At 42.6% G+C, this 25,290-nt stretch overlaps 1 protein-coding gene across 1 annotated transcript in view; it reads right to left on the reverse strand.

The window, feature by feature from the left end:
• Nucleotides 1–25,290, reverse strand: part of SND1 (staphylococcal nuclease and tudor domain containing 1) — a 657,386-nt gene that overhangs the window by 5,164 nt on the left and 626,932 nt on the right. Inside the window, exons 15-17 of the mRNA XM_085884182.1 lie at nt 9,834–9,947; nt 9,435–9,638; nt 7,101–7,145 (exon numbers count right to left, since the gene is read on the reverse strand). Of these exons, the coding sequence (XP_085740308.1) occupies nt 7,101–7,145; nt 9,435–9,638; nt 9,834–9,947 (363 nt within the window). The remainder of the gene's footprint in view (nt 1–7,100; nt 7,146–9,434; nt 9,639–9,833; nt 9,948–25,290) is intronic.

The raw sequence follows: 25,290 nt of genomic DNA on the forward strand, positions 1-25,290 counted from the left end.
GACACCGACATTTATTAGTATAGAAGATATATACATATATATTGCCGGGCTCCGCTATTTGCGGATTCGCTATTTGCGGAGCCCGCGTATTTGCGGTTTATAAACTGTGACCTGCTTCGACATTTGCGGGTTTTTGCAGATGAAAAAAAAATTCCACGATTTGTGCACATAACACAGTTCTAAAACATATCTCCCACCAGACACGCTGCAAGCGAGCTCCATGTACATACATTACAGTATAGTACTGAACGCAAAAGCGTATCTTCCACCAGCCGCTCACATCACGCAGGTCTAAAACTTCCAGTGCCTTCAGAAAGTATTCACACCCCTCGACTTTTGTCACATTTTGTTATGTTCCAGTCTGAATTAAAAATGGATTAAAATGAGATTTTTTCTGTCACGAGTCAACACAATATACCCCATAATGACAAAGTGAAAACATGTTTTCAGAAATGTTTGCACATTAGTTAAAAATGAAAAGCTGAAATGTCTTGCATCAATAAGTATTCAACCCCTTTGCCAAGACACTCCAAATTGATCTCAGGTGCATCCAAATTTCCTTTGATCATCCTTGAGATGTCTCTACAACTTGATTGGAGTTCACCTGTGGCCAATACAATTGATTGGACATGATTTAGAAAGAAACACAACTTTCTATATGAGGTCCCACAGTTGACGGTGCATGTAAGAGCAGAAACTCTACCATGAGGTCCAAGGAACTGTCCATAGAACTTTGAGATAGAATTGTGAGCAGGTATAGATCTGGGGAAGGGTATAAAACAATTTTGAGAGTGTGGATAGTTCCCAAGAGCACAGTGAGCTCCATCATTAGGAAATTAAAAGAACATGCAACTATACAGACTCTTCCTAGAGCTGGCCGTCCAATGAAACTGAGCAACCAGCAGGAAGGACCTTGGTCAGGGAGGTGACCAAGAACCAACTGACCACTCTGAAAGAATTACAGAGTTCCTTGGCTGAAATGGTAGAACCTGACAGAAGGACAATAATCTCTGCAGCACTTCACAAATCTAGGCTTTATAGAAGAGTGGTTAGACGGATTCCACTCCTGCGAAAAAGGCACATGGCAGCATGCATGGAGTTTGCAAAAAGCCATCTGAAGACTCCGAAAGCATGAGGCAAAATATTCTGTGGTCTTGATGAGATGAAAATTGAACTCTTTGGCTTGAATGCAAAGCCGCTTCACTCCATATAATACGAGCTGCTGAAGATGTTACCCCTCCCGCCCACCGTGAGTTACGAGTTACATAATTAAAGTGTTTCACCACATCTACACCCAGCTGAGTAAAACATTTACATCCATGAGTTACATAATTAAAATACTTCACCGTATCTGTTATGAGCTACTGATTCTGTCCCGACCCTTTGGTCGCCGATCAGTGATGAATCCCCGACCCTTTGGGAATTACACAATTAAAAAGTTTCACCACAACTACCCCCAGCTGTGTAAAACGTCAGCATCCGCCAACATCCCCCACAAACAATGGGCAGATGACTCACCCTCCCACAGCTACCCACAGCTACCCTCGCACAGTTCATTTTTCAAACATGGCTCCCGAGTGCAAGACCTGCGCTGGAGATGCGTCGACTGCCAATAGGCAGAAGAAAGTAATGAGCCTGAGTCACAAAGTGGATCTGTTGGACCGGCTGTCGAGAGGATAAGAGTGTGGCCTCTGTGGGCAGACTGTATGGAGTAAACTAATCCACTGTTCGCTGCATACGGAAGAACAAGAAGCCGATCCGAGAAAGTGATGTGGCAAGCACTTTACAGAGCACCAAAGTGGTCACCCAGGTCTAGGATGTCCACATAGAAAGGATGGATAAGGCTTTCCGTGTATGGTTTGAGGACAACGTGCAGAAGAACATGCCTTTTTAAGTGGACCTCTCATTCGTGCAAAGGTGATGTGTATGTACACGCATCTGGCTGGTGTCGGTGGCACGAGCACGAATGAAGCGGGTACGAGCAGCCACAGTCCATTCCAAGTAAGCAGGGGATGGCTTGACCACTTCAAGAAGTGCGACGTTCTCTACAATGTCAAACTGACAGGCGAATGTGCCTCCACAGACCACGAGGCGGCCAAAAGGTTCCCTGCTCAACTTTCGCAGCTCAACGAGGAGAAGGGGTACCTGCCACAGCAGGTGTTCAATGCTGACAAGACCGGCCTGTTTTGGAAAAATGCCAATGAAATCTTTTATCTCAAAGCACGAGGGGACAGCATCGAGATTCAACGCCACGAAGGTCAAGGTATCTCTTCTCCTCTGCGCAAATGAAAAAGGGGACTGTTTGACAAAGCCCATGATGCTGGACCATTCCCTGAACCCGCGTGCTCTCAAGAGCAACAACAAGCACATACTGCCCATGTTTTGGAGGGCTAACAGGAAGGCGTGGGTGAGGGAAGCAATTTTCATGGACTGGTTGCATAACTGTTTCGTCAATCAGGCGAAGAGGTACCTGCCGGAAAAAAAAAAAAAACCTTGCATTCAAAGTTGTCCTGCTTGTTGATAATGCTCCTGGCCACCCCGAGGACCTAAAGGTGATTCACCCAAACGTCGAGGTGATCTTCCTGCCATCCAACACTACCTCCTGATCCAGCTGCTCAAGCAACGGGTAATCTCCACTTTCAAAACATATTATACCTGCCGCACCTTTTGCTGCATTTTGTATGTGATGGATGCCAACCCAGAGATCACCATTGGGCAGTGTTGCAAGGAGTTCATAATAGCCCGTTGTATCGGTGCAACCAAAGAGTCACAGGATGAGGTCAGAGCCTCCACCACCAATGCCTGCTGGCGCAACCTGTGGCCCCAGGCAGTGAAGAACGACAGAGGCTTTCCCGACAACACGGAGGAGAGGCATGAAATTGTCAGGTTGGCAGGGCAGGTGGGAGGGGAAGGCTTTGATAACATGGAGCCTGAGGAGTTGGATGCTCTTATCGCCTTGCATGCCAAGGAGGAGTTGGGAGCTGTTACAAAGGTGAACGAGGAGGCGGAGGAAGCCAGTGGTGATGAGGAGGAAGAGGCATCAAGGTCCAAACTCATGGTCAAATTCCTGGGTTATATGTTGCAGGACATGCGGTCAATTACCGAGATGCTGTTGGACACTGATCCAGTCATGGAGAGTCACCTCAAGTTCAAGAGGGGGTTCGATGACATGATGCTCCCACACAAGAAGCGACGTCAAAACCTGCATGAATCTGCCAGGCAGCTCTCAATGACAGATTTTTTCCACCCTGGTCCTCTCACCTCAGTAGCATCAGCACCCTCACCTGCCTCTCCTGCATCCCATTCAGTGAGCGACTCATCAGGCTCCTCACCTACATTCCTTTTGGTGCACGACTCATCAGCATTGTCACCTGTGTGGTCTTCAGACTCCTCCACTGAGTTCACTGGATTTTAAATGATCATCATCATCATCATTTGAAAAGTTGCGTGTGTTTGTGTAAATAAAAATTTGAAATGGTGTCTGCTGTTGTTTTTTTTTTGTTGTTTGTTTTTTTAGAGTAAGGTTGCTCAAGCACTATTAATATATTGTAATCACATTTCTTCAATAAACATTGGAAACAGTACCTCATGTTGTCTTTCTTTTATTTGTGAGCATTTTTTAATGAAACTGTAATCATGTGCATTCACGGTCGAAAATATTTTAAACTTTTAAAAGTTTACCCTCTGAATCAGGAACCACCTGGAACCTATCCCCCTTTTTCCACTGATACAATGCACGACATTTGCAGCTTCGCCATTTGCAGATTCACTATTCTTGGCATTTTTCATGAATCAGGAACTGCCGGGAACCTATCCCCCTTTTTTCAATCCATTGAAACAATACAAAACGTTCGCGGTGTCGACATTCGTGGTATTTTTCACGGGTTACGAACCGCCAGGAACCTATCCCCCCTTTTTCCATTGAAACAATGACCCACTATTCGTGGATTTGTTATTCGCAATATTTTCCAGGAACGTATCCCCCATGAATAGCAGGGTCTGACAGTATATCTATCAAGATATATGTACGAATGCGGTCTGCTTACACACTGGAAGCAATAACGAACCATGCTTCCCAATTGTCTCGGGTAACTCACTTGAATTAATTTTTTTCATTTATTTATATTTTCATTTATGGAGGTTTTCTGACAATTCTGTGATGTTCCTGGTGCATTGGCTTAGATATCTGTCAGCATGCAAAATTTCAGCTTTCTATGTCACAGGGAAGCTACCGAACATTAATATTGTTACGAATCTGGCAGTCATGAGCACTCAAGATTCAGGTCCCCGAAGATCAGTTATTTCGTTACGTATATGTGTATAGTTAGAATCCATCCCTGTGTCTTATGGGAATTAAGTGTACGTGCGCTGTGAATTATTTTATAGTTAGGATTTTTCCACCACCAAAAACAATGACAACAATGCCCATCTTCGCTTCTTCACCACCAACAACTACAGCTACTACTACTACATCCACGACAACAACGCCACCTTCCCGCACTAGACCAGTCGCCATTACGCACGTGTTTTTGGCTGGGGATGTGGGCAGAGCTTTCGTCGTCTCGGCTCGAAGCTCCGCTCCGAGGAGGGGAGGAGAGCGCTTCCTCCAGCCAATGAGCGGAGGGCGAGCACCACATGCGCACCCCAGCCAATCGGGAGGCCACCACAAGTCACCTGACAACCCAACGGCTAATCCGGAGGCGAGTTGCGTGGGGGGAGGGGGGTGAAGAGAAGAGTGGGTGTGCACGAGGAGGTCTGTCTTTTTTCCCTTGAGCCTGTCATGGAGAGGATCGCCTGCCTGCGAGTCTGTTAGGATGAAAATTGCTTGCCTGTCTCCTCTGCTGGTGCTCGCTGTCTCGTCGTGTGCCAGAGGAGCGTGCTGGAGCCCGACGCTGCCCTCCATACCTGATGCTTGCAGCGGCATCGAGTTGCGGGTTCGAGTCCCGCCGAGCCAGATTGTCAAGGGCCGCACAAGGCGGGAAGGTCCAAGCTAGCATCCTTACCTCCAGCTCACCTTCCCTCCGAGCTGGGGGTATCAATAAAGGCTGCGGCCATCAGTTCTTTTGGGGGGGGGGGTGTGTCTGTGTGTGGACCCGTATTCAAGTAGAATTGTGTAAGTGCTTTCTTTTGCTCATTGTACATTACATTTCTTATTCGGATAACTCTGCTCTTTGTGTGCTTCCCTTCCCCCCATTGTAAATAAATCCCCTCTTGTTGAATATCCCAGCTCATCCTTGTCCTTTATATCATTGGTTTGCCACGCTGCGAACGGGAATTAGGAGGCATCATTGTTGCCATAATCATGCAATTGGCCGGCAGGATTCTGGTACTCTCCGCTCGGGGTACGACTCGGATCTGGCTCGGTAACGGCCCGGTTTGCGCAGATCCTGCCGAGGGTGAATTTCCCCGGTAGTTTGATGACGTGGGTATTTAGGTATATTGAAATTGGCAATTGACCCTACCCCACGTGGTCGACCTATTGGCGATCTTCGGTCCAATAAGGGACCCGTGACCTTTCAGATAAATCCGAAAGGTACGACTTAAATTCCGGGTGTTCGGTGGAGCGGACTCTACTGCTCCCCCTAGCGGTCGTGCTCGCCACCGAGACCCGGCCCCACAACAATATCAGTCAGTCAGTCACTGAGTGGTTAGAATGAGCTTTATGTAATATTTATATATATATATATATATATATATATATATATATATATGTATATATATATGTATATATATGTATATATATGTATATATATATATATATATATATATATATATATATATATATATATATATATATATATACATACATAATATGAAATTGTTAACATGTGAAATTGCCAACACGGTGCAATTAAACTTTTACCTTTTCATTCTCTTGATGGATTTAAACATTGAATACAGTAAACCCTTAAATCTCATTGATTTTGACCAATCGCGCCAATATCTTTATGCACCAATCTTGTTATCACGGGCTTAATTTCGACCAATCATGGTTTATAAGCTGAGTGGTGGTGGTTTTCTTGCACCACAAGGCTTTTGCGCACCATTAATAATGGAATGGTGTCAAAATGGAAAGCGATAAACAAAAGTTATTCTTTTAATTATATTTATTCGTTGGTTTCGGAACTGCAGAACGATTTATAAAAGAAACACATCGACTGATTACAAAGGAAAATGATTTAAGAGATCAATAGGGGATTTAAGGGGCATACATATATAGCCATGTATGTATTTTCTCTGTAGTATTAAAAAAGATGGAGACGGAGGAAAATATTGGTGTAAAATTTGAACAACACGTGATGGAATCATGGCGCATTTCACTTTTACACATGAGATGCGATTCTATCATGTGGTTGTTTTTTTTCCCCCATTTTATACCCGGTTTCTCCGATGTTTACAGAATTATTTCCAATACTAAACATACGTGCATGCATATACTGCATACAAATATATAAACCAAAAGCAAAGTGAACTTCCAGCTTAGTTGCAGCCTGTAAGAGAGAACCACCCACTGTGAAATGCAGTGTCAGCTGCTACACAGATACACAGCTACCCACAGTGCCTGAAGGCTGTAGAAGCCTTTTGTGACAATGACAGCAACCCCAACCCCCAACCCTTCCTTTCACCAAGGACAACCCCTTTGGGAAAAAAATAATCAATCCATAGACATGAATTTCTGGCTGCAGAATAACACGCAGACATCCATAGACATGCAGACACGCACTCCGATGCAGAATAATACCAAACTTACTGAACCTGATTATGTGTTAAAAATGAAATGCAATCTTTGAGTAACATCACAGGTGTTAACAGTTAAAACCTCGTTAAAATAATCTAAATGGGTGAGTTATCACTCATAACTGTGCAATTACAAATATAATTGGTTATTCACATTATTTTCATAATGCACAACATGATCACAATTGCATGGTGTGGACATAATAATGGAATCTATCTTGCATGTGAAAATAACCCCCCCCCCTACCCCCAAAAAAACAAAAAAAACAAAGTATCAGGTTGATTTTGGCTCCAGCTGGTGAAATGCTTATCCATGCTCAACAGGACTGCATCTCAGCAAATGCATGTGGTGATTATCTTACCCGACTGGCTTTGGCTCCATCTTGTGCTTTCTGATAATCAGCCACCTACAGGGCACATGAGTAGTTAGTCAGAGAGTGCAAAAAAATAAAAAAAGGTTGAAGTCTAAAGTATAGATGGCCCAGGGGATGGTGAAAGATCAAAGGCAAGGGTTAGATAGGTGCATGAAGGATGTGAAGAAGAGTTTGATGGAAAGAGTGAAAAGAGGTAAGAGTTGAAAGGTGAGAAATTGGAGCATAAAATAATGGTGAGAGGAAGGGAAGAAAAATTGCAAACAAATAATAATAATAATAATAATAATAGTAATCATAAAAACAGCTGGGGAATGATGAGGTGACACTCAAAAGCACAAAGTGAAGAAATCAATGAGAGACACTTGGGGGATTAGCGGATAGAGGATCTGTGTGGAGAAACGTTTGGAGTATACATTTGTGTGAAGTTAAAGGAGTGCGTCCCAGTATGCTGATGAATGTGATGCAGATTTCCAAAATACAAAATGGTGCATTGAGCAGGTAAGGTTCAAGGGAGAATGCCATAGTAGATGCAGAATCACAAACAACTGTGCAGAACCATGAGCTGTCTGGCCAATCAGAGTTTAATGACTGGGTCCGACGGCGGTTTGTGACTGCCATGGGTTCAAGTCTCCGACGTACTGCCGCCGCTCATCTCCGAGCTCTTCGGAATCAAATTGAGCCATCCCCTTGCTGCCGAGCCTCATCCCGCGACTATCCGAGCCCGCCAGGGTGGTCCATTCATCACAGCTCAATCCCTTTTAATGCAGCCCCGGTGGCTCCCGAAAACCTTATTCCAAAGAATTATCTCCATCCCAAGAACGGCAACAGTGGCAATTTCAATATTTCTAATAAAGACAGGATGGAAATGAAACCTAAGCGGGAAGGAAATGCATTGTTATGGGGTTACTAACGCTGAAATTTTCAACTCCAACTGCTACGTTTGCCCAATACACGGAGCTGTGGGAGCAAGGAGACTTTTGAATGCTGCTAAAGCAACTTTCATTTTTTTTCCACTGTCATGTTTTTTTTTTTTTCTGAAGCAAATTGCTCAGTGCATGGCTGCCTGTTATTATCAATGATGTGAAGGTTTCACTATTATTGCACTTGTATCACTGAGTAATGCAAAGTAACCCAGGAGAGCAAGGATGAAAATCTGATAGAATGAGGAAGTGGGTACAGAGCAAGGGGATGTGGAGTGGGACGTGGCAATGATGACTGCAATGTCGGTGATTTAACATCGTTTCCCTATTCAGACACTTCCCAGCATTACTGCCTTGGATAAATACCATTACATCGATGTCTTTATTTGTATGTCCAAGCTGTCCTTCAAACCACTCACAACACCAATTAGGTCACCCCAGTCCACCAGACCAGATTAAGTGAACAAGAAAGTCGACAGATGTTCAATAATGGGGTAGAAGATCAAAGTTATTTTGGGTAATTACATTGTGTAAGTGGTCAGGAAAAAGGGCAAAGCACAGAATCTTTTCACTTGTTATTTTTTTTTCCAGTCCTAATATAATTAGGGAGTTTTTTTTTTTCTTTTTTCCCTCCTTGCTTATCCTTATTGATGGTCAAATATGGCTTTGGGTCCAATTACCTGCATACACTATTGTCCTCATTTTCAAGGAATCCCCAAAAGATTCTGCTACCAAAAAGATTTTCTCAACTTAAGCTCAAGGTTAAAGCCCGGGTCTGTTCCAAGTCATAACTGATTTTAATTTCAGCAACAATACTGCAATGTTTATCCAATATCCATTTAAACATAACCAAGCTGTTTAATTTGTTTATTCCTCACATAACCTTGGTCAATGTCCTAATTACAAGCCTGGTGTTGGCTCAGTGGTTAGGGTGGTGGCTTGGGATCCTAGAGTCCTGAGTTCAAGCCCCGTCGGCCGCTGAATTAATACACCAGCAGGTTGACTCAGCCTGTCATCCTTCCGATGTCAGTGAAATGAGTACCAGTTCCAGTGTGTGTACCGGTACAGGGGCACTGCATCAGCGACACAGTCGCGCTTCAAGAAATGATAGCTACCCCGGCAGCTAAGCTGCCATATGACCACCAATGTCCGAACTTTGTACTCCATTTTTGCATGCAGCAAAAAAGACAGTACTAAAGTGTGTTGTCTCTGAGCAATTGTTCGGTGAGACCACTGCCGCCAAGCCACATTGTTGAGCTTTATAACAGCCAAAATCTTTAATAAAGACATTTTCCTGTTCACTCCACAAATCTCTGGAGCTGTTCATTTGGGTGGGAAATGGTGGGGGGGGAGGGGAACATGACGTGAAAATCTGGTCAGCCATTACCACGTGCACACCTACCAGCTTGGTAAAACGTTTTTCCTTTCGCTTTTCAACGATAACCATTCCCTCACGCATGAGGCCAAGGCCAACATCTTCACGCGACTCTGGTAGCAGCAATGTCACGTGCTCACAAGTATTGCCACGGTACTCCACATTGAGCAGACATTGTGAGTTCTGCACATCTCGTACGAGGCAGTCCACTGCTTCACTTCGTGCCTCCTCCTGGAGAAAATTTTTGAAAAACAACAAACGAGTTTGGATGAAATTAACTCACAAGAAATGCTGCCTATCAGGAAAATGTAGAAAACAGCTGAGATCAACAAGACACTTTTCAAAGTCAAGTCCTAGCCCTATCTGGATCATGTAAAGATAGAGCTCATTATGTGTTTAACCAAACAATCACAAAGAGGCACTTACATCATCTGGCACCTGGATGAATGCAAAGGCATATTCATGTGCTTGAGCAGGGAAAGCTTGCAGGCTGTAGTCCCCAGGCAGGGTTCCCAGTCTGGAAGCTGGCACAGATTCTCTCTACCAGGAAGAGTCGCAGGCAGACCATGCAAGATGATTAATAGCAGGAATAGTTTAACATGAAGTAAACAGTTGCTCAAAATGAGTCATCTACATATATGTATCCAGGAAAGGAGGAGTTAATTGACATGGAAGAGGAAAGAAAAGGAAGACAGAAAAGTGAAAGAAAAACAGGCAAGAGGAGAAGGCAAGAGTGGTTGAACGAAATATTTTTTGGAGATGTGGGAGAAAAATTCTGTCGCCTTGTATAATAAAATATTCACAATGTTACCGAAATATTGAGACAGTAAGGAAATGTGCACAATTTTGATTTACAAGTGTTTATGAGATTAATAATTGTATATAATTGTCTGCACGAACACTATGCAATAAATTATGCTCGATACCAATTGCAAAAAATGCACCATACCTCTCCCAGCGCACGTAAAACTCCTGCAATAGATTGTGATCCATGGACTCTGGCCCTCAGGATGCATCCCAAAACATCACAAAGTTGTTTCATTGGACTTAGGTCCTCTGATTATTTGATACCAGGCAAAGTTGCATCACTGTTTGGCGAAGTGCATTGTTATACTGATATATGTGAGAGCACTCACCCATAGTACTGCAACAAATCTGGTGATGCAGAGTTGTTCAAAATGTGACAATAAGAAACCATCATAAAGCACATGATGTTTCGTCGTATGGGAAAGATACGAGTGTGTGAAGGTTCAGTTTCAGTTTTTCGGGGCAAAAATAACATTCCTTTCCTGAAGTAATTCTCTGCAGACTACTGTAGTATATGACAGTACAACTCTCATATACTATAGTTCAAACTGCAGAATTTTTGCCGAGGCTGCATGGTGGTGTGCTGTCCAATTACTCTTGGTCATATGTTATCGTCGATGGCTCGCAAATCAAAACAGGCTCACGGAGTAGTGATTCCTCATGAAGTAAGTTCGGTGCTGATACTCCGACTGTATTCATCAGAAGGACGTCCCCAAACCATCTTATCCTATTTCGTTGCTGCTTTGTCAGGTCATGACATTATTTATATCAGCTGCTTTGAGAAGTTCATTGTGAATGGCTGTGTGAGATATCTTTTCCACAAAAGGAAATGACAGCATTAGAATTCCCATTGTAAAATAATGTTCGACCTAACTTTCAACTATACAGACGTCTGCTAAAGGCTATATTCTATATAAGTGGAAAATAAATTGAAAGTGCAACTGCAATGCATGCACAAAAGCATCCTAAATTGGTTTGTATGCTACTGAGATACCCTACTGTACCTTGTGGCAAGACAGCCGAGTACGTAGCATGATTACAAGTAAGATTTCTCGTCCTATGTTTGATCCTGGTGACATTATATTTATTTGAACAAATGCTCCGTTCTGGTGCAGGTCAACAAAAGGTGCTGCATCCTATAGAATGCTTTACTTTGGAAGAGGGGATAAAGTCTGCTGTCCTATCTTAAGTTGAGGTTGTGGACGTGAGACCTGATCATATTTTTTTCTTCAAGTAAACAGGACAATATGTGCTGGTGTACTGCCACAATCCACTGCTCAGGGTTTTTTATTTTTTGTATACAGAGTCGAGGCTCATGGAAGAGCGAGTACTATTACATTGAACAGATCAAGATGCAACAGGACAAAAAAAACAGTTGAGAGAGGGGGGAAACAAGGTCAAGATAGAGGCAGGCTTGGACAAACAATGGGTATTGGGAAGAATGGGGGGCAGGAGAGGATGCATGGGGTGGACAAGATGGATACAGAAGGAAACTCTCAGGAAGAAAAACTGGAAATTTGGAAGGAGTACTTGGTGTTACTGCATAATTAGCACTTCCTGCAGTTGGTGAGAGCACGAGTAAGTGGATATTGCACAAGAAAGATGAAGAAATGACACCTTGTTCTTGAGAATATTTTTTGGCTCCTTTCAATACTGGTCTGGTATGAGATCTGGCAGGCCTTAAGTTTCAGGATGTGTTGAATGGTCTGATTGGTCAAGTTGGAAGCTGCCTCATTTGCCCTAAAGCAACGACTTTCGATACCCCAGTGGTAATTATTGCGAAATGAAAAACGGAAGACTAAGCAAGCAATTTAATAACAATGATGAACAAATTATAAAATAATTTAAAATAAGATACAATTAAATTAATTCACACAAAGACAATGGGCAAGATCGCACGATGGAGCCCAGAGTAAGGCAACATGGAAGAGCCCGTTTTCCCTTTACTTACTCAAAGAGAAACACCCGCTCTATTCGGGAAGCTGCTTGGAGGAGGGGTAGTGGAGTAGGTGGGGCAAATATATTTGTGCTGTGGCTAATAACTCCCCTCCCCCCCATCTACGGCAGGGGTCAGTAAACCACTTGCACTGTGGTGCGTGTAAAGGTGAAAACCATAAGAAGTCTCCTCCCTCCCTTTGTGGAGGGGTTTGTGTCTGTTACCTGAATATGGGAACGGCCAACACATATGCAAAATTTGGTGGACATCGGGCTGGCCCTGTTATTCTCTATGATTTTCAGACATGTGTATGTATGGATGTGTGTGTGTGTGTGTGTGTGTGTGTGTGTGTGTGTGTGTGTGTGTGTGTGTGTGTGTGTGTGTGTGTGAGATATGTATATATACACACTGGCAAATACAACCAGATACTTCACCGACAGGTCAATAAAGTAGGGGGGGGAGAAAAAAAAGAGAGAGAGAGAGAGAGAGAGAGAGAGAGAGAGAGAGAGAGAGAGAGAGAGAGAGAGAGAGAGAGAGAGAGAGAGAGAGAGAGAGAGAGAGAGAGAGAGAGAGAGAGAGAGAGAGAGAGAGAGAGAGAGAGAGAGAGAGAGAGAGAGAGAGAGAGAGAGAGAGAGAGAGAGAGAGAGAGAGAGAGAGAGAGAGAGAGAGAGAGAGAGAGAGAGAGAGAGAGAGAGAGAGAGAGAGAGAGAGAGAGAGAGAGAGAGAGAGAGAGAGAGAGAGAGAGAGAGAGAGAGAGAGAGAGAGAGAGAGAGAGAGAGAGAGAGAGAGAGAGAGAGAGAGAGAGAGAGAGAGAGAGAGAGAGAGAGAGAGAGAGAGAGAGAGAGAGAGAGAGAGACACACAGGTGTGGGAGGAGAGTGCTGCATTTTATGAGGGGGGAGGAGCGAGGAGGGGACAGAGTGAGAGAAAAGGGTGGGGGAGGGGAGGAAAAAAAAAAACGAAACAGGTGCGGGGTGGAGGTGGGGTTAGCAAAGAGAATGAAATGTGACGATTAATGACCAAACAGAATTTTTTTTTAAACGTATCAGAATAGCTGTACACACAACGACACAACAGAGTTTGTGAAGTAATCTGCTGGTCCATCCGCAAAAACTTTGATATTCCAGTTCCAAAAAGTTGTGGGAAAATGAACCAAAATCAATCACTGAAAACATTGAAGTACCGCTCATGTATGACCTTATGATCCCATCGGGCGTGAGCATTGAAAACAAAGCATTGCGACAAGACATCATACTAGGGTTAAAAAAAAGAGAGAATAAGGCATTGCTAATTGAGGTGTTAATACTGGTGATTTTGGACTAATCAATGCAGAAATCAAGAAAATGACCAAACACTAAGGCCTCAATAATGAAGTGAAAAGATTCTGGAAGCTGAATAATGCTAAAGTTGTATCAGTGATGACGAAGAACCTCATGGGAATGATGAAGAAGAACCTCACAGAGATACTAAAAATCTTCCCTGGGAATATCATGACAAACGAACGACAATTGGACACCATCCAGGGATCAGTAATGATCCTGAAGTGAGCCCTCGGCACAAAACTTTGAAAACAGAAATCTTCAGAGGTTGGTCCTTGAATTGTGACCACTTACCAAAACGAAGGTGGATACTTTGAGCCTACCCTGGGAGGACTCCATTCCACGTTCTGAAACTCCATATATAGATACCAATGAACGACACATACACATACACAAACTTTGAGACCTGGCAGGTCTGTTTCACCTTCGGTAACCCACCCACATGTGGAGATACCAGGTAACAACAACTTGCAGGCGCACGCACGTGCACGTACACGCACGTACACGCATGCACACGCACACACGTACACACGTACGCACGCACGCACGCACGTAAGCACGCACGCGCACACACACACACACACACACACACACACACACACACACACACACACACACACACACACACACACACACACACCCCTTTTCACATTTTGTTGTGTTACAGCCTGAATTTAAAATGGATTAAATAAAATTAAAAAATTGTCACCGATCTACACAAAATACCACACAAGGAGAAAGTAAAAATATGTTTTTAGAAATTCTTACAAATTAATGAAAAATGAAAAGCTGAAATGTCACGTGTCAATAAGTATTCAACCTCCTCGGTCAATACTTTGTAGAAATGCCTTTGGCAGCGATTACATCTTCGAGTCTTCTTGGGTATGTCGATCAGCTTTTCACATCTGGATTTGGGGATTTTCTCCCATTCTTCCTGCAGATTTGCTCAAGCTCTGTCAAGTTTGATGGAGAGTGTCGGTGAACAGCAATCTTCATGTCTTTCTAAAGACTATCAATTGGATTCCAGTCAGGCTTTGGCTGGGCCACTCAAGGACTTCCGCATTCTTGTTGTGAAGCTATTCATTCCAGTGTTGCTCTGGCTGTATGTTTGGGGTCATTTTCCTGTTGGAACGTAAATCTTCGCTGTGGTCTGAGGTCTTTAGCACTCTGAAACAGGTTCTACTCAAGGATTTGGCTGTATTTGGCTCCATTCATTGTTCCCTCTATCCTTACAAGACAGGAATCCCCATAGCATGATGCTACCACCACCATGCTTCACGGAAAGGATGGTGTTTGATGTGTGCTCAGTTTCCACCAGACGTAATATATATATATATATATATATATATATATATATATATATATATATATATATATATATATATATATATATATATATATATATATATATATATATATATATATATATATATATGATACTTTATGCAGAAATCATGAAACAAACAGTAAAAGGGAACATGCACATCGATCTAGGGTTGAAGTGGTGCAAGACCTGAGATGGAATAATAGTCAAGGAAGGGAAACATTTAACAGGAGGGAATAAAAGTGAGGGGGAAACATTTCCACAAATATAAGAAAACAAACGATAGAATAGAAGTAAAGAAACATTTTGAAGTTTTGGAGGACAATCAGAGGATCATCCTCAATAAACCACATGTGATTAGGGCAAGGCAGATGGAGAAGAGAGCAGGTTGTCAAAGTCTGCAAGAAAGCTGGTATAACTGGGAAAAACATTCCAAGGATGTTTAAAACCTTGGACTCAACAACATTTCAGTGAGATGACAAACAGGAACTTTTCCTTGAAATAGGATTGAATTCCTGGTGTGCAGTGAAGGATTAAATAGGCTGAGAATGAACTCGATATAGCAGAAAATGTCTTGGTGCTGTTGATATGTTGAAGCTACTCAGGGGTCAACTTTAACCTGCCACTTTTGGAAAATGGTGATGCCAAGGTCTTACACCCATGAGACCCTTAACAAAGTAGGGCAGCAGAAATAGATCCGATTATCTGTCCAAAGATATGTAACCAAGTCAGAATTATAGAGGTGAACAGTTATTTTTCAGGAACTGGACTAATCTCAAGGTTAGTCAACCGGAATGTGGTTGCAGCATCAGAATGAATTGAAACACTGGTTGACAAGAAGTTAACCTTGAGCAAAAGGCTGCAAGGGATTGTACAAAATGACAACTAGGTCAAACGTTTTGGCTGCACATGACAATCAATTTCCTCTCACGGCCATTAACGGTGTCAAACCCCTCCGTGTCAGTACCCCCCCTCCACCCCCCACCCAACCCTCATCTCCTTCATGCCCACGTCCTTTCTCTGTGTCCCCCTCTTCAGCATCTCTCCACTTCATGTCCCCTGTTTCTGCACTCCATGGGACTGACTACATTTTGACCTGAATTTCTGCCAATGTCAAATCCTCCCTTCTGGACTTGGTGATTATCAACTTCCTCACTGAGGTCTCCTGCTCTTCCTCTGTTTCAACTGAGGCCATCTTATATCGGTGGCGCAATACAGGATTTTTTTTTTTTTTCAAAATATAAACGAGCTCTGGTCATTGTGCACTCTTCAAGTTGGTATGTGCACAAGACGACTGAGTAGTATGTAAATGCGCACTTTCATTCGCTGGTCCTTATAGCGTACACATTGTACTAACACAAACGATGAAACTGTTATCATAGTTGAGGTTACCAGTCACATGTACTGCCGAAATGCTTTATTCCGTCTGTTCCCCAAAGTATGCTCAAGTGCCAGAATAAACACTGTGTATGGGCAACTGGTCATCTCAAGCGCTATAATCCCAAATATTTCAGTGTTCTGAGTTTACTATTTTAGCACTAAACTATATGTAGTGTCGACAATTTTCAAGAGTATAAATAATTCCTTGGGTTCATATTTGAATGATCGATGAAATATTTGTTTGTTTGTTTGTTTTACATATCATACCCAGGCTAAACACGTACAGATCTATCATTGTTGCTGGAGGGTACTCCTGCCCTCTGGGCCGGAGTAACCTTCTCAGCCCACTCCCTCGGTGGGCAATGTGTTGCGGCACATTCTTGGAAATGCACTTTATTCTTATTTTTGGACACCTATTTGAGGCTCGTGGAAGAGCTAGTACACTGAAAGGACCAGGCATAACAGACAAAGGCAGGACACAAAACACGCATACATGGGGTGGACGAGATGGACACAGAAAGAAACTCCAAGCAGGTAAAACTGTAAATTAGAAGGATGAGGGATTTAGGTGGGGTTGGTTGGGGGGGGGGGTTAAGAAGGGAAGAAAATATCATGGTTTTCGATTGTAAATGATCTGAGATCGTGGCGAATAGCTGTCTTTAGGACCTGGAGGGAAGAATGAGATTGAAGAGAATGTGGAAGTTTATTCCACAGGCAGGGAAAAAGAGGAACAAATGGTGGAGGTGAGCAGTGATCCTGGATTTAGCTTGTTTCACCTGAAAGGGGTTGATGGTGGACCGTGTGAGTCCTGTAGAAACCTGGGGGGAGGGGTGGGACAAAGCATGGAAGGGGAAATGAGGGCAAGACCAGAAAGGAGGCAGTAGAAACCAAAGTGACCACTGACCTGTCTGTGATGGCAAAGTAAGAGATCCATCCACTCAGCTTCAGCATGGGAGATTCCAAAGATTTTGAAGGCATTGGTTTTCACATCATCAAGCTGAGCAAGATGTGATGTAGGGGAGCCAGCCCAAAGGGGAGAGCAGTACTCCATCAAGCTGTGGCTGAAGGCCTTACAGGTGGATAGGAGTTCAGGTGGGCGAAGGAAGGACTTTGTACAACGGAGGATGTCCAGACTGGCTTTGGAGGCTAACATTGAAATGTGGTTTGTCCAAGAATGATCATGGTCGATAGTCAGACCAAGGAGCTTGAATCATTGAATTTCCTCGAGGACTGTTAATAAAATAGATAGGAGGATTTGCCAGATGGTCCTTTTGGAGAGAGATAGTGAATCTGTGAGATTTCTCAGGATTGAAAGACATATTTCAAATGTTTGACGAGTCTGTGTTTTATTATTATTATTTTTTTTTAGGTTTGAAGAGAGGGAAGACGCTGCATCCTGCCTGTCCAAAGGATGAGGGATGTCACGGCAGAGGGTAGAGTCATCAGCAAATAGATTTAGGGGATTTTCCAGAGATTCAGAGAGATCATTGATGAAGATTTGGAATAGGATGGGGCCTATCACACTGTCTTGGGGTACTCCAGCCTTAACAGGGATAGGAGATGAAAGGGACCCACTGAGAGCCACACATTGGCTATGAGAGTGGAGGAAGTCAGTGATCTAAGAGTGGAGTTGGCCTTGAATTCCATAGGCAGACAGTTTGGAGAGTAAGGCATGATGCTAGACTGTATCAAAAGGATGAGATATGTCCAGAGAGGGCCTCCATTGTGATTTCATGTCTGACATTGAGGGCTTCCTTTATTGTTGGGTGAGTAGGAGCAGCATGTCCAAGGTCGAGTAACCTGGTCTGAAACCAAATTTGTGATCTCAGATGAGGTTGTTGGAGAAAAGGAAGGATTTCATATCAACTGTGATGTTTGATTCCATGACCTTGCTGATGACTGAAAGAAAGATGATGGGTTTGTAGTTGAGGGGATCTGTTTTTGCACATTTTTATGTATTTCAGTGGTGTTGGTGGATTTCCAAGCAGATGGAAGATGACATAGCGCAAATGACAGGGTGAAAGGGCAGAGAGTATGTACAGAAGCAGCAGATCAGATGTTTAGGACACGTGAGCTGATGCCGTCTGGTCCATTCGCAGATTTAAAATGGCGTGTCCATCAGGCGTGATCTGATCATGGTCTAAATGTCATGAACACAAACGCGACCATTTGCTCATGATCAGTTTGTGTGCCATTCCATCCGGGCTTTTCCCCGCAATGTCTTAGCAGTTTCTTCCAGCGATGCAGTGAAGTTTGATCTCGCAGCAATTTCACCCATGCCATGCTCACCATGAACGTATACTTTCCCACTTTATTTTCAGAACGTGAAGTGCATAAAGCAAATGCACATGGATGATATGATGCACATGAAAACAATCCTGTGGTGAGGCAGTTGCCTTGACACAATGTGCCTTCTCTTCCTGGAAGGCAAATCCAAAGGATAACAACCACCTTAGATCATTCCACAAAGCCCGCAAGTACCACTCTCTTCTTTGGACTGGTTCCCCTGCCTTACATTTTCCTCAGCTTGATGCTGTGGAAACCAGGTCCTTCAGGATCATTAGAATGTCCCATGATGAAGCTGAGTCTATGGTCCTGTCACTTTCACATCGCAGACAGGTCGGTGGTCTCTCTGTCTGCTCCCGCCTCCTTTCTGGCCTTCCACCCTCTGCTCCTTCCATGCTTTGTCCCTCCCTTCCGCCCAGCAGGTTTCTGCAGGGCATATGCAGTCTGACAGCAGCACCATTCTGCTGAAAATCCCACAATCCAGAATCACTGCTCACTTCTATTCATTCTTTCCTCTTTTTCCACCTCTGACACAAATTTCCATATTCTCTTCAATCTCGTTCTTCCCTGAAAGCCTTCCCCTATCCAAAACCATATTTTCTTCCCCCATGAACCCTCGCCAAGCCTCACTCTTTCCAATTTTCCTGAGAGCTTGTAGCTGTATCCATCTTGTCCACCCATGTGTCCTCCCCAAGCCCTCAATCTTACCCACATCCCATATTTCTCCAAGTCCCCCTCTATTTTGTCCATCCCTACTGTTGGTGTGTTTTCGCCCTCTCTTTATACTGTTCCTTTTGTTCTGTTACATCCTGATCCAGTGAATGTTCTTGCTCCTCGACTTTAATAAAAAATAAAAACAAGAGTAAGAAGGCATTTGGTTTCAGGATATCATGCTGTTGGACAGCAGCTTCCATGTTGAAAGCAAGGATTAGGATAAACCATTGGAATCAACATGTAATTAGCATGCATATAGGATACCACCCAAGCAAAGAGTATAAAGGAGCTTGAATACGAATATCAAAGAGCTAGATAATAAAGCTGTGCCAAACTGTGAACGAAACAGACGATTGATGTACACTTCTTATCAACCTCCTGATCGATTGTACTTAATGCTGATAACAATCCCATGCATACAACTTTGTTACATTCTAATTGTTACAACTTATGAAAAACTACGACCATGTGAAGGTAGTAATTTTAGCCAACCAGTAACTCCATCAATGAGCTTGTGCCATGGCATGCTCTCTGTGCATCTGAACATCTAGCCTCAACATTTTTTTTTTAAATGTGGCTAGTTCATCAGGGTAGAACATAAATCTGGTATTTATCAAGCGAATGCACATTTGACCACAGTTCATTCATGAATACGGTCCACGATTTGCATCATCACTGAGATGTGGCTGTGCTGCTGATGAAAATCTCCTGTAGGTTAAGGCAGGTATTTGAAATTTAGTAAGGGTACTGGCAGCAAAGGCCTGCTTCTTTTGAAAAGCACCATTGGATCACCAACATCAAGTGAATGCTCGCAACAGGATAGACAGCTTCAACATCCCTCTGAAGGACTATTTAATGACCATTGATGTATTGACCTGTCTGTGAAAAGCCAGGATTACCATTTATAGTTAGGTTGGGAGTCAAGTCCAAACAAGATGTGTCAAAGGCATTCACAGTGACCTCTGAGCTATACTGTCAACCTAGTTACATCTGGTTAAGCTTGACAAAGGTTTCCTTTGATACTATTTTATAAACGAAGACACCACCTATCCCATTGGGCCTCCTTTGATGGAAAGTCTGTTTTTGTTGTCGATTTCAGGATGGACAAATGATACATTGATGACATGGTGCTGATAATATCCAGGATATACAGTTCTGTTGGGAAGGTGTTCAACCAGCACCTGAGTGATTTTCATGAAACGAGACAAAACTTTCCTTTGGGTGGTCGGTTTTCAAAAAAAAATTGAGCCCTTTCCCAAGCTCAGAGTTTAAGTGAGGTTACAGTGGCCTGCAAAAGTATTCACCCCCTCGCAATAATGCCATATTAAGATGACTTACGAATTAAGTGGAAACAATTTTTCCAAATGAACTTTTTTATTCATAACTAAAGAGATCAAACTAAACACTGTTATAGTTGAAGGAGGTTACATGTCAGGAATACCTGAAAAAAAACATGTTCAAATCAAAACTCACTGGTTGAAAAAGTATTCAGCTCCTGAGGTCAGTAATTGATGGAAGCACTTTTTGCAGCAATGACTGCTATGAGTATTTTAGATCGGTCTCTACCAGCTTTGCACAGTGAGATGGTGAAATCTTCACCCATTCTTTATGTGAAAATTGCTATTGTACTGCCAAGTTTGATGGGGATCATCGATGGACTGCAATCTTCAAGTCTCACCATAAATGTTCAATTGGGTTCAAGTCAGCACTTTGGTTTTCATCAACAGGACTTTGGACTCAAGAAAGTTTTTATCAAGGATTCTCCTGTACTTTGCACCATCCATTTTCCCTTCTATCCTGACAAGGTTGCCAGTCCCTGCTGATGATAAGCAACCCCTTAACATGATGTTGCCATCACCTCGCTTGACAGTATGGATGGTGTTAACTGGGTGATACACAATTTTAGGCATGCACCAGACATAATGCTTTGAATTTACACCAAAAACTTCAATTTTTGTCCCGTCTGACCACAAAACGGTTCTCCATGTGTCTGCAGTATCATTAAGATGCTTTTTTGCAAACTGGATACGAGCTTACAGATGTGTCTTTTTCAGTAATGGCTTCTTTCTTGCCACCTGTCCATAGAGGCCAGCTTTGTGAAGAGAACAGGATATTGTTGATTGATGAACACCGACCCCCACCGTGGGCAATTCACCATGCAGATCTTTCAAAGCCATGGTTGGACTTACAGGGACATCCCAAACCAGTTTCTTGCTTGTCTACCTGCAGAGTTTGGATGGGCGACCTGATCTAGTTCGAGTCTGGGTGATGTGATACATCTTCCATTTCTTAATGATGGATTTCACCGTACTCAAAGGGATAATAAGTGATTTTGAAATCTTCTTATAACCCTCTCCTGAACGGTGCTTCTCCACCACTTTATGTCTGACGTCTTTGGAAAGCTCCTTCATCTTTATATTTGCCTTGTTGGTTGACCAAGTGAGTTATACCTTAAAACTACGAAGATAAGTGGGGGAGGTATGTTTTTTAAGTTAAACTACTGATTACTTACAGGTGAAACCTATTATACTTATTTTGTAACCTTCCAAACAAATAATTTTCTTATGAAGTGTTTTAGGGTTATTTAGGTAAAGGGGTTGAATACTTATGCAACCAAGAATCAGCTGATTTTCTCTTTAATATAACTAATTCATATCTTATCTGAATTGTTTCGCTTTATCAATTTGGAGCAGTTTGTGAAGACTCGATACATTAAGTTTGATTTGAAAGCATCATGAAATAACCTCACACGACATCAAAATGTGAAAACTTTGGAGAGGGATGAATACTTTTGCCTGCTACTCGATGTACACGGATAACAGCATGCATGGAATCGGACACTCGATTCTTATCCATATCCGCGTATATGTGAACACAAAGTGCAACACAAGTGCGGAAGTACATATTTCCTCCACAAATGAGCAAGATGCCACCAGCTATAACGAGGATGCAACGTTCGATACACCACTGATGTCCTCACAGCTCATGACATTCACAATGCAGACACAGTCATTGTGTATTTTGTGAGAATTTTTGTACTCAAGGAGTCTTGGGTCAAAGAGGCAAGTGTTTCCCCTCACCAGCTCCATCAACTTTTCAATTCCTTCAGCACCGATTGGAGAAGAATGGCATGGCATGGTTCTTGATAATCCATGTGTTGAAGATTATGACATCAATGGCGGAAATTCGCCGTCTGGTGGAATTGCGAATACGATTTCAATCGCTACATGATGTGATCAGAATAATCATATCCATATCCGCATCCGTGTTCGGACATATGTGAACACGAAAAATGAAAACCACTGATTGTGATTTTTACCATATCCGAATTGGTGCGTGTTCACAATGTTCCCAAAATATTGAGACAGCAAGGAAATACGCACAGTTTTGATTTACAAGTGTTTATTCGATTAACTAGTAAGTATAACTATCTGCACGATTAACAGCTCAAGTCATCTTGGTCAAACATGCGATTTCAGTCAAAATTGCTAACTGAACACTTTCATCGAACTACAGTGCAGCTGTATTTAGCCATTCGCCAAAATCTTATTGTCGAGAGGTCACTATGGTTTCAAAAGAGGTTTTTTTTTCTTCCCATTACTCAAATGTATTCACTGGTTTGACCCAGGTGAATAACAGAGGCATTGAGCCTATTTTAAAATTGCCACCCTTTCTCCAAGTGAAAATGCCATGCTGTTGCTTTTAACAATTTAAACTTTTCAATAATGAGAACAACCTTGCTTCAAAAATATTCCGAGCTTACGTGTAACGTGATCATGAGCAAGGATTTTAAAAATGTAAAAACAAATGAGAATTTTGCCATCGTCTTTCACCAATTTTCACTTGAATTTATTTAAACTGATTCGAGGTCCAGGTATATTAGCTGCCAGGATAAATGAAAGACAAGCTCTGAGGTTGGATCAGTTGTTTGCTGGCCTGCATACGAGCAAAGCTGTTGCAGAGCTGGCAAACTAACCAGTTACGACTTTTACGAGCTGCTGGCAAGCATGAGTTAGGCAGGGCTGGCAGGATAGCCTGTAGGAGGGTTTGGATCTCAACGTCTTCCTGGTGTGTATCACATGCAGGATGAGGCATCAATGTGTTTGCTATTCCCACAAATGGACATTAAGCTGGGCGTCCCATCAGCCAGCATTCGTTGGTGGATGGTAAAGATTCCATGGTGTCTGTCATGAAGAATAGACGAGCTATTGCTGGCACTATGGCCAAATTCCTCAACCTTCAAGGGGCACTGCATCAGCAGCATAGCCACATCCCCAGCAAATGACGCTACTCACAGTTATGTGCTGTATACAAAAGGCGGACAGCAGCTATGCAGGCTCAAAAAGACCCATTTTTATTATTTTGCCAATTTAAGGATGCAAAGACAGCAATAATATATTTTTGGCACTTTCCCTGTTGTTGTACTTCTGAAAGAACCGAACGAGTTGAAGCCTGTTTCAGAAAATAAAATAGGAAGATAAGACATAAGAAGACTTAAATTTTCCGTTGCACATATTTTAACATGTTTATTACCTCTCCACTGCAAACAAGGAGGCTGCTTTCTATTACTACTTGTAAGTAACAGCTCTGGACTCAGGAGAGGCAAGGATAACCAAGGGTTATTTATAATTAACCACCAAAAACAGCAGCAAATCTTATAAATGAGTTTTCTTATGGTTTATATATGTTATATATATATATATATAATCTTATAAATGAGTTTATAAATCTTATGAAAACGTGAGTTTTCACGTGTTTGTGTGTGTTGTTTGTGTGTTTGAATGTTTGTTTGTGTGTGTTGTTTGTTTGTTCATGCGTTTGTACGTTATTCTTTTATGGCCGAACCGTAGCACCTACAGCCCTCAAATTTTGGATTCAGGTACTTCAGAATCTGGGCAAGGTTTTTAGCTACCGGAAGCTGGCATTCACGTCCATTTTGAGGCCAACAAAGGCCGCTGTAAAGTGTATCTTGGGATGTGGGATCAAGCAGTGCTGCCGCCGGCCCGCAGGCAAAAGGTAACCACCATTAAGCCAATAATTCCATCGCTTTTCAAAGTCCAACACAACCTGAAAGCACTGCTGGGAAAAGCTCACCCAGCCACGCAGAGCCATGTCATCTTCCCTGCTTGCAAAATCTCTTTTTCAGTGAAGAAAATCATGTCACAAGAAGGGAACTCAGTGGAGCGCATACCTCCGCCATGCAATGTCTGATCCACGAGAACATGTCGGGCCCAATACATTTTTGAAATATCAGGCTATAAATCGTTTTTGGCCCCATCTATCAATGGTGAAGAATCACTTTGAAAATTAAATAATTCTCGCATCCATATTCGGATTCAGATCTTCACCAAAATCGAATCAATTCGTTGTGATCACACACCGAACCGAAAGTTTCATCCGAATCCGTCCACAACTTTTTGAGATATCGTGCTACATATTAGCTTCACCCTACCTCTCAACGGTGAAGAATCACTTTAAAAATTACCGGATTCGGATCTTCACCATAATTGATTTAGTTCTTCCTTGTCACACATCCAACCTGTCCATCAAGTTTCGTCCTAATCCGTCCATAGCCTTTTGAGATATCCTGCTATATATGTCGTTTTTGGCCCAAATTCTCTCAATGGTGAAGAATCACTTTTAAAATTCTAGTCGTCGGATCGGGATCCGGATCTTCACTAAAATCGAATCAGTTCATCCTTGTCACACATCCAACCTGCCCACCAAATTTCACCCGGATCCATCAAAACTTTTTGAGATATCCTGCACACAGACAGACAGACAGACAGACAGACAGACAGACAGACAGACAGACAGACAGACAGACAAACAAACACATAGCGAGGGGTGAAAACATAACCTACTTCACCTTCAGTGGCAGAGGTAACAAAATGATGGCGAGAAAGTTTATCCGGAATAGAGGTTCAGCGGTTGTTTTGTTTGTGGTATAAAATTACAGGACATTATTGACACACATTAATGGCTTTATTCAACAGCAACAGCAGTATAACTGCTTTTTCGAAAAGGGTCCACAGGCTGTGCACAAAAGTGAGAATGGCCGCAGCAGGGTTTTCGTTCGGTTTTAAAATGACTCTTCAAGATTAAAAAAAAAAAAAAGC

This window comes from Eptatretus burgeri, chromosome 6 (assembly GCF_056783735.1).
Source record: "Eptatretus burgeri isolate ZD-2024b chromosome 6, Ebu_testis_v1, whole genome shotgun sequence".
Lineage (NCBI taxonomy): Eukaryota > Metazoa > Chordata > Myxini > Myxiniformes > Myxinidae > Eptatretus > Eptatretus burgeri.